We start from the raw sequence: 10,000 nt of genomic DNA on the forward strand, positions 1-10,000 counted from the left end.
GTCAGCCAGGTTGGCTCTGCAGATGGGACAGGTGGGCTTCTCCTGCAACAAACATTAAATATTTAATGTAATTTATGATTAAACATTAAATTATTGATTCAAATCAAAGCGTCAGCGAGAAGATTCTTTAATAAATACAAATGAAATCCATCAATCACAAGCAGATGAACTATGACACAAATAAGAGTACTATTAGTACTGACCAGAGTACTAATACTCTGGTCCGTACTATTACGGACCAGAGTAGTAGTATTGTGCTGATAAGTATTGATAAGAGTATCGATCACTTGATTGGTCCATTGGTCGTTGATCACGTGACCCAATCAAAGGAAGGAGCCGCTCTAGCAGTTTCGCTCCGCTCCCAGTGTTTATGCTAAGCTAAGCTAACCGGCTGGAGTTACCTTCAGCCACCGGTCGATGCACTTGACGTGGTAGTCGTGGAAACAGGGCAACATCCTCAGCTTCTCGCCGTCGGTGTAGTCACAAAAACAGATCTGACACCTGTCAATCAATCAATCAACCTGTCAACCACTACGTCATTGATCGCTGGACAAACACAAACTCAACTGGTGAAAATAAAAACTAAGTCGTGAACGTTTCCTCGTATCAGAGCTCCACCGACAGGAAGCAGAAGACGTGTCACTTCCTGTCGCGGCTCATCAGGATCAATACTCACCGCGTGTTGCTGGCTCCGCCCACCGACTGGAAGCTCCTGGTGGGGAACCGCTGGACCTCCCTACGGGTCAACTTCCTGGAGACCACGGAGCCCTGGCGCTCCTCGAAGGCCAGCAGCGCCTACACAGGAATATAGATATATATTATAAATATTAGATATGAATCTATTATATATATATAGTTATTAAATATAAAGTTCTCTCTTGTACCTCGTAGTCGTTCCCCTGAAGATCTTCTGAGAGCTGTGGCGTGTTCCTCGTCCTGACACGCCCACGTCTTCTGTTTCTACCAACCAGATCTACTCACACAAACATACACACACACACACACACACACACACACACACACACACACACACACACACACACAAAGAGATTAAAGTGTAGAAGACATGCTCACAATAAAAACCTTCAATCTTTTATTGTGAAGGTCACAGGAAGAGGAGGAGAGATAAATATTAATAATAAAACTCACCGTCATCAAAGTGCGCCAGCATGTGAGGCACCCAGCTGGGCTCCATGTGGGGCGGGGCCTGCACACAACACCATGACATCACTTCCTGCTCACAGCAGCATGACATCACAAACATGCACTTCATTAATCCCTTTGGGGAAATTCTTCTCTGCATTTGACCTGTCCTGGTTAAGGAGCAGTGGGAGCAAACAGGGGTGAGGTGCCTTGCTCAGAGACACTTCCACATGTTACAGCCGCCCCAAAAGCTACAGCCGCTCCACCTCCACATATGCAGGAGGATATAAATAAATAAATGAAAAGTTGGCAAAAGGGCTCCTCCTCTTCCGCTACGTAGCCAAGATGGCGCCCGTTTAGTGCGAGTCGTGTCCATTGTTTTACTGCATTGTGTGAGCGTTTGCAGCGCTCCATCCGGGTACTGTCAGTGCACCGAATTCTGCTGGTTTTGTCAGCGTGGCGCACGAAACACTGAAAGTTAGTGCTCCGAGTGGTCAAGTGTCCGGTGGTAGACACAGCGCATGACACCACTTCCTGTTCAACACCATGACATCACTTCCTGTTCAACACCATGACATCACTTCCTGTTCACGGCCCTGACGCCTCCCACACGTCTACACAGCCTTTAGCCTCTGAGCGGGAGGAAGACTCTCACCCTGTGGCTGTGCTGATGAAGAAGATGGTGAAGCTGCTGGTGGTGCTGATGAAGAAGATGGTGATGATGATGATGGTGGTGGTGGTGGGACTCCTCCTGGTCAAACTGGGCCTGAGGAGCAGACAGAGGAGCAGCGTGAAGGTTTCTCTCAGGTGAGCCGTCCGCCTGCCGCTGAAGGTGAAGAAGACTCACCTGAAGACTACGAGCCAGAGCCTCATCTTCCTCCTGCTGAGCCGAGCGGACCACTGCCTCCTCATCGTCACTGATCACGATCTCCTCTGGAGCTGGAGGAGGAGGAAGAAGAGGAGGAGGAAGAGGAAGAACTCCAGTTTGGTTTTGCTCTCTTAGTTCACATGTAGACAAACTGATCTGGGATCAGCCAAAAGAGGAAGCCAAGCAAAGCTAAGCGGCTAGGACCCAGAGACTACTCCACACACACACACACACACACACACACACGCACACACACACTTGTATATTTATCCCTCTTCTCACCTGAGGAGGCGTCTCCCGGCGCTCCGCTCAGCCACCTCCTCTCCTCCTCAGTGAGGAAGGACAGCGAGGAAGAGGAGGGGGAGGAAGAGGAGGACGGTGGTGAAGTCGTCCTCCGGTGAAGACGAGCAGGCCCCGCCTCTACGTCCCCCTCTGAGATGGGCGTGAGGGAGGAGGAGGATGAAGAAGAGGAGGAAGAGGAGGAGCAGGACGTGGTGGACAGCGGCGCTCCGAACCAGCCGCCCGGTGGGAACGCCCGCAAAGACGACGCGGGAATGAAGCCGCTCTGCTCGCCCGGCGCCAGACGCCGACGCTTAGACCTGCAGGACGGGGCGGGACGCTGAGGACAGCCGACAGGAAGCTGAGGACGAGAGACAGGAAGCTGAGGACGAGAGACAGGAAGCTGAGGACGAGACAGGAAGTCAGGATTTGTTCACGTGACTTACGGAGCTGAGCGTTTCCTCCGGGACGCGAGCGCCTCGCCGCCGTTTGCCCAATTGAGGACTGAAGAAGAAAAAGAAAACATGTTTCAACCGGAAACAGTTTGTTTCCTGCTCAGGTCACAACAGCATGATGATGACATCACCTACGGGTACACACGGGTCAGGTGAGCACCGTACAGGTATCCAGTGAGCACCCTACAGGTAGGCACAGGTCCAGGTGAGCAGTACCTGGGGGTCTCTGGAACCAGTGTGGACAGGTCCTGGCACAGGTCCGCCGGGTCCAGCAGGCAGGCTCGGTTCAGGACTCCGGGACTGTCCGGCTCAGAGGACCCGGGACTGGCCTGTGGGTCCTGCATGGATGCTGCTGGGGGAACACCTGGTTCACCTGGAGCCCGGACTCATGGCGACGCGGGCCGAGTCAAGGAGGCTGCAGAAGTCTGAGAGGAAGTTAACGGCGAATGCGCGGGGGGGGCGAAGAGACCTAAACGGACCGGAACACGGAGACGGAACCAGAACCGGCTCCGGACCAACAGACCAGGAAGTGAGCCGAACCAATTATCTGGTGTTACGTCATCCACGTTCCACCGATAACAAGCCGCTTGTTGTTGTTGTTGCTACCGGGAGCGTTCGTTAGCTGTTAGCTCGAAGCTAGCCGATATGCCCGCAGACACCAACACGACAACAACTCGGTAAACAAATCAATTAAACTGAACTTGTATCGACGGAAACAACAACAAACTCGCGCGTTCTGCTCTCGTTACCGGCGGGAAACGTTGTCGTTCTTTCTTTCGGTTGGTTAACGGACGAAGTCTCTGGACCCACAGCCGGAAGTGCTCTTCAAAATAAGAGGGGGACCTTCCGGCGGCGTCACACCAAAAAGCACCGAGTTCCACGAGGAAGAAGTTAAAATACCTTCAATAAAATGAGAAATAAAGAAATACACTTTCATCTTTAATTAATTAATCAACCTACAGGAAATGAATCTGCAATTATTTTGATCATCAGTTGTTTTTGTTGAGGATCCATCTTAATTATTATTAATAAATAACACTTTAGAAGATCTTTATCATTAAACAAGTCAAAATACTATTTTTATAAAGTTAAACAACATTGAATAAAAACAGTAAAATAAAAGTAATAACATAATTACAATAATCAATAAAAGTTAAAATTTGAATTTGTACAAAGTTTTAATCAATTCTAAAATAAAAATATTAATAAAGTTTATTATTGTAAAGTGTTATAGTAAAAATTATGCAGCCCTAATAGTCATTACTTATACTCAAAATGTTAATAATCATAATATTAATAATAATCATAATCCTATGTGATAAAACATGAAACATCTTCATAAACCTCAAGAGGTCTTCAGGTCTGAATGAAGACGAGACCTGAAACTGCATGTTATACCTGTAATATACTATCCTGGGTGTTTATATTAGATAAAAAATAAAAGATCTTCAGTCCGTAGAGTTTAAATATACTTTATTATTAAACTGAAACAGAATTATCAACACTTAAAAAGTATAAAATGTATAAAACAAGTTTCTCAAAAGGTTGAGATGATTCACAGTTTAATGATTATTATTGCTTTAAAATAACTTTTAAACTTCTTTTAAAGCTGATAAAGAACCAGATGTTCAGTTCTGCTGGAACAGAAACAACAAAACTGAACAACAAACAAAAAAACAACAAACAACAGAACATCATCATTCAGAAGCTGGATCCATCAATAGGTACACAGCGGCCCGTGTAACCATGGCGAGGCCATCCCATAATGCACGGCGGTGGCAGCGGTGTCAGAACAGCATGGTGTGCAGAGACTTGCGGACGGTGGCCATTTCCTGCTGTTGCTGTGGAAACACAGACAACAGGATGTGACATCACTGCTCATGACATCATCACCCCAAAATTAACATTACATTATTAATTTTGAATCACAGGATGAATTCTGGGTAATTTCTGAAGCCCTCCAGAGTCCCTGAAGACCCACCGTGTCCATCAGGATCTTCTTCTGCAGGTTGGCCATCTCCTTTCTCAGCTCCTGCTGCGCCCCCTGCAGGAACGAGTCCTGGCTCTTCTCCATGTCCTCCATGTTCTGCAGGAGGCAGCTGTTAGGCCCAGCAGGTTTACGCAATACAGGAGGTGCACTAGAATACCTCCTGAAGGAGGTATTCTAGTGTACTCACGAGGTCAAGAAATACATGACCTTGTCTCACGAGGTCAAGAAATACATGACCTTGTGAGGAAAGCTAGCGAACCCACGAGCGATAGCATACCCACAAGCTGGCGAAAATGAGTGAAAAAAACAAACGTCTGGATTCGCGACCCATTTGTCAACAAACCCGGTGAATTGTGTCTGTACAAGAAGATCAGTTGCTGAGATCGCGAATGACGGTGGCCTTAAAAGTAAATTTCACGCAACAAGACGGCCGGTGTTCTGGATCAAAATCAAGGCAGAATATTCCGAGATCGCCAAAAAAGCATTGAAAAGTAACTCTGCTTCCATTTTTAGAGTCATATCTTTGTGAAGCGAGGTTTTCTGGAATGACGGCGACCAAAACTAAATCACGGAACAAACTGGACATAAAACACACACTTCGGGCTCGTTGTGGTTGTCATCACACTAATTCGGCGTAATAGGTAGTGTAATCTTGCTATTGTAATGTTTCGGCAATATTGTCTTTTTTACATTTATGCCAATAAAGCTTGTTGACTTGAAATTGGTGAGTTGTATTTGTAAGCACTTTATATTAGTTTTTTATGCCGGTCGTATCATTTTATGACGTCATATTTATTACGTCATGTTTAATCGCCCACTCTGTGAAGGCCGGTCCGTGAAAATATTGTCTGACATGAAACCGGGCCGTGGCTAAAAAGAGGTTGGCCACCGCTGTTCTGGTGTACTTCCTTTCACCTTCACAAACTGCTCGTAGAGCTCTCTGACGGTCTTCAGCTTCTGGCTCTGAACCACTCGCGCCTGTTGAAGAATCTTCTGCTGCTGCCGGAACAAACTCTGCAGAGACAAGGATGAACATGAGTCATGACAGAAACATGACTCCTGAACATGACAAACATAATCATGGGTGAAAGAGGGAAGTGAACCCACATTGAGCTTCTCCTCCTGCTCCTCAGCTCTCTGGGCTTCAGACTCCCACTGCTGCAGCGCTGAGGACACCTGCTGGGAGTACTGCTGAGTCACCTTCTGCCTGCAGAGACACACACACAATCATGTCATGATCTGAGGTTCCTATATATATCTAGACATATCTATATACACACATATACACACACACACACACACACACACATATATATATACACATACATACATATATATACATATCATCTTGGTGACACCATGTGACGACAACATGGTGACATGTGATGACAACATGGTAACATGGTGACATCATGGGATGCAGACCTCTGGCCGTGGTAGCTGCTCCACAGCTGCTCCAGCTTGTTCTGGCTGCCCTTCATGTAGCTCTTGGTCAGATTCTCCAGACGCTTCTTCTTGTTCTGCATCGCCTTACTGATGTCAGCTGGAAGCGAGACACAGTACTTATACTGCATGTAGTACTCGCAGTACTCACAATACTTATAGTACCTGTAGTACTCACAGTACACCACAGTACTTATACTACTACTTGTAGTACACCACATCACATCTTCTAACATACACAACACTGCTTACCTCCAAACTTCTCCAACATGGAGTGAACCTCGTTTCTGAAAGTAGAAACAACTTTGATAAGAACAGAGTAAAAGTACAACATTTACCTCTGAGGTGTAGTACAGTATAAAGTACTATATGACAGTAATGCATGTATATATATGGTATTATATGTGTAGTATGTGTGTATATATGGCAGTGTATGTGTAGTACATACATATACACACATACATATATATATAAATATGGCGGTATATGTGTAGTACATGTATATAGTATATGTGTATCACCCCACAGCCCCTGCTGGGTCCCCCTCCTCCTCCTCAAAGTCAGCTGGTCTCTTTTTGGCTGACTTGTCCACGATGGGAGTTTCATCTGAAATATTAAATATGAATGTTCATGAGGTTTGAAACGCATTATTAAAGTACAAGCAGCAACACAATACTCAGGTATTTGTATAAGTTATAACAGGTACAAGTACAAACAGCAACACAATGTCCAGGTACAGTATTTAGCATTTAAAATTTAATTTACGTTTTAGTACAAAATACACAAAAAATCTGCTAAAAATAAAAAGTATTCATTCCGCCAAATGGTACATTTATGAATAATGTATATTACACAGGATTATAGTTAGAGATGAGTTACTGTGGTAGTACAATAAATATAATGTGAAGCATAAAGAGTACAACAAGCTATCGCTAGCTCACCTCCTCTGACTTCCTCCTCTGAGCCGCTCAGCTCCTTCTTCTCATCTTCAGTAATGAAATCAAAAACTTTTTTATCCATTTTCTCTTCTGTGTGTTTTTTCTTCAACACTTTTCTTCCTGTTGACATGTTAACCTGAAGATGAAGCTAGCTAGGTTCTACTGATGCTACTGTTAGCTTCGCGGCTAACGGAAAACACAAGCTAACTTTAGTTAACTCTTTAAATAAACCAGAATTGGATAATAAACCGGAGCTTTATAACAAACCTGAGCTTTAAAATAAACGGAGTTGGACTGCAGAGTCTAGTTTTACCGGAGAGAAGCTAACACAAACTAAAGGGAACTGACGAGCTAAGAAGCTACTCGGAGTTCAAACTGATTCCCGCCTAACGGACTCAGGTCCAGTGTTGTTTTATACTGGTGGACCGGAAGACGTCCTCGAGTCCTTCACTGCAGTAAAAGCACAGATACGTCGCGGTAAGACACAGGTACTAACTAGTATAAGTCCTGCATTGACAGAAACACTAACACCAGTGTAAAATACTTGATTGCTTTTGTAAGATATTATATTGAGGTACTTTAACAGCTCGACAGGAAGCACTGTCCCGGTCAATGTGTCGGGGCTTTTATTGTGAAAGAAAAACCGGAAAAAGGAAAAGACACTGGCGTTATTACTTCAATAATGGCATGAGTATAATCACACATTGTGACATAACTATTTGGATAAAAAGATCAGGATGCAAACACATGAACTGTATGGATAAATAATATATCTATGAATAATAACCATGAAAAATACTGCAGACGTTTGATTAGTTTTATTGTGAAACTCGACTCTGAAACAGGAAGCTCCTCCAATCTATTTGCAAGACACTTCCTTTAAAATAAAAGCATCTTCTAATCCTTTAATTTACCAGAAGTCATTTCAGAGTTTACTAACAGTTAAAGAGACTTGAGGCCACAACGTTTGATTGACAGCACGAGTATAAAAGAAAATAATAAAATATAAACGGTAGAAAAAACACGACACATGGAATTCCACGTTTCAAAGTGTTCGTGAGGGTGGATCAGGTGGTTTAGGACTCTGCAGGTGGATCAGGACTCTACGAGTGGTTCAGGACTCTACGGGTGGTTCAGGACTCTGCAGGTTTTCCTCAGATGTCAAACTTCTCCTCGCAGATGAAGTGTCCGTTTTCCTCGTAGTCGTCCCGGGTCACCACGAGCTCGTCGTAGTCCGGGCTGAGAGCCAGCAGCCGCCCCCCTTCCCACGAGTAGCAGACGGGACTGTGGGAAGACCAGGACGTTACCACCTCACTTCCTGTTACCACCTCACTTCCTGTTACCACCTCACTTCCTGTTACCACCTCACTTCCTGTTACCATTTCACTTTCCTTTACCACCTCACTTCCTGTTACCACTTTACTTCGGGTTCGATCCCCGACTCCGCCGGCCCGTGTCAATGTGTCTTTAAGTAAGATACTTAACCCTAAAAATTGCTCCTGTAGCTGCGCCTACGGAGTATGAATGGTTGATATACTGATGTGGCTCCTTCATGGTGGCTCCTCCCATCAGTGTGTGAATGGGTGAATGATGTCATGTAGTGCTAAAGCGCTTTCAGTGGTCAGAAGACTAGAAAAGCGCTTTACAAGTACGGTTCCATTTACCATTTACTTCCTGTTACCGCCTCTCTGCTATGGAGATCTTTGTGAATAAATAAACTCGCTGTATAATAAAACACTGACTGCTGGTTTCATTTGATTAACCTTTTGGCCACCTACATTACCCACAATGCACTTCTCCCTCGCTGGTGAGAGGAGTCCTGCAGCACATCTGGAGACGCTCAGAATGACCGGTTCTACCTATGACGCTCCACTCAAACACACCTGAGTGTAGTTCATGTGGTTCTACATGTCTAAACCTTCTCTGGGAGGCTCCTACCCTTTCGGGCTGGAACAGAACCGTAACGGGGGAACAACGTACTTTGCAGGTTGCAGGACGGCGACGGGCAGGTGGGCGGGTGCAAGCGACCGGAGCTCCGCCTCCAGTCGCTCCCTGAAGCCGGAGAACAGAGAGTTCCCTCCAACCAGGACAACGTTCTGGTAGAAGTGGGCGTGCATCTCTGGAGGAGGGAACCAAACACACTGTTAACATAATGAACATGAATCTATTCACATGTCTTTAGTTTAAAGTTGAAGACCAACAGGATCCTCTGATTGTTCTGTTCAAGGATTACGTTCAAGTCTCTCGTCTCTTTAACCTCCTCCTCTCATGTTCTCATGTTCTTTACTGGTTTGGTTTTAAAGGTCTGTGGAAACAAACTCGAATGACCTCTAAAGGATCTCCAACAACCTCTAATGACCTCTACCGGCCAGTGGGCGAGCACCTTCAGGCAGGGCTTGGATGGAGTCCACGATGGCCTCGGGCAGCCCCATCTCCTGGAGGCCGATGTCAGACGGGTGGAAGAGCATCTCGGGGACGGCGAAGCGCTCGTTGGCCAAACGCAGGATCTGCTCCCCGGTCTTATACTTCCCACTGAAAAGCATCTGGTCTGGAGGCTGGGGGTACACATGGTACACAGTGGTACTACACATGCAAGGATAGTAATACTATGATAGTAGTACTACGGTATTGTAGTACCTCTCAGAGTTCTCTCACCTTGCAGAAGCCCTTTCTGATGGAGCTGTAGTCTGGGAGAACGTAGTCCCTCACCACCGTGTTCTCCTCGCCCTTCATTCTGACAACAACAACAACAAGGCTCCATCAGCACAGCTCATTTCCCAGAAGGCTTTGCGGCTGCGTGTTGGTGACTCACTGAGAAACCTCCATGTCCCTGAAGAACTGCTGAGAGACGTAGCAGACGTCCTCCTTCACCTGGTTGATCACA

At 45.8% G+C, this 10,000-nt stretch overlaps 3 protein-coding genes across 5 annotated transcripts in view; all 3 read right to left on the bottom strand.

Annotated features, from left to right (window-relative positions):
* si:ch211-59o9.10 (uncharacterized protein LOC561841 homolog) overlaps positions 1-3,573 on the bottom strand; it is a 3,763-nt gene extending 190 nt beyond the window's left edge. Inside the window, exons 1-10 of one of the 2 annotated variants that reach the window (XM_068596562.1) lie at positions 2,962-3,573; positions 2,737-2,794; positions 2,294-2,651; positions 1,991-2,082; positions 1,799-1,909; positions 1,150-1,207; positions 885-973; positions 677-795; positions 402-501; positions 1-42 (exon numbers count right to left, since the gene is read on the bottom strand). The exon at positions 1-42 is cut by the window's left edge and continues 190 nt beyond it. In XM_068596562.1, the coding sequence (XP_068452663.1) occupies positions 1-42; positions 402-501; positions 677-795; positions 885-973; positions 1,150-1,207; positions 1,799-1,909; positions 1,991-2,082; positions 2,294-2,651; positions 2,737-2,794; positions 2,962-3,089 (1,155 nt within the window). In that variant the 5' untranslated portion in view covers positions 3,090-3,573. Of the gene's footprint in view, positions 43-401; positions 502-676; positions 796-884; positions 974-1,149; positions 1,208-1,798; positions 1,910-1,990; positions 2,083-2,293; positions 2,652-2,736; positions 2,795-2,880 lie in introns of both variants that reach the window. The other variant, XM_068596561.1, reaches the window with a different exon arrangement.
* Positions 3,574-4,201: 628 nt separating this feature from the next.
* On the bottom strand, positions 4,202-7,533 carry sycp3 (synaptonemal complex protein 3). The gene is made up of 8 exons (XM_068596563.1): positions 7,120-7,533; positions 6,700-6,784; positions 6,431-6,465; positions 6,161-6,278; positions 5,843-5,942; positions 5,651-5,749; positions 4,727-4,831; positions 4,202-4,586 (listed from the first exon to the last, which is right to left on the bottom strand). Exons 1-8 carry the CDS (start codon positions 7,244-7,246, stop codon positions 4,533-4,535), a joined length of 723 nt encoding a protein of 240 aa, XP_068452664.1. The 5' UTR covers positions 7,247-7,533; the 3' UTR covers positions 4,202-4,532.
* A 386-nt stretch (positions 7,534-7,919) lies between these two features.
* Positions 7,920-10,000, bottom strand: part of actr6 (actin related protein 6) — a 4,435-nt gene continuing 2,354 nt past the window's right edge. For both annotated transcript variants that reach the window (XM_068596540.1, XM_068596539.1), the window contains 5 exons: positions 9,929-10,000; positions 9,772-9,850; positions 9,500-9,671; positions 9,097-9,235; positions 7,920-8,400 (listed from right to left, as the gene is read on the bottom strand). The exon at positions 9,929-10,000 is cut by the window's right edge and continues 27 nt beyond it. In XM_068596540.1, coding sequence (XP_068452641.1) covers positions 8,271-8,400; positions 9,097-9,235; positions 9,500-9,671; positions 9,772-9,850; positions 9,929-10,000 — 592 coding nt within the window. In that variant the 3' untranslated portion in view covers positions 7,920-8,270. The remainder of the gene's footprint in view (positions 8,401-9,096; positions 9,236-9,499; positions 9,672-9,771; positions 9,851-9,928) is intronic.

Source organism: Clinocottus analis, unplaced genomic scaffold, assembly GCF_023055335.1.
Source record: "Clinocottus analis isolate CAN_PGR_092001 unplaced genomic scaffold, fCliAna1.0.p SCAF_38, whole genome shotgun sequence".
Taxonomy (NCBI): domain Eukaryota; kingdom Metazoa; phylum Chordata; class Actinopteri; order Perciformes; family Cottidae; genus Clinocottus; species Clinocottus analis.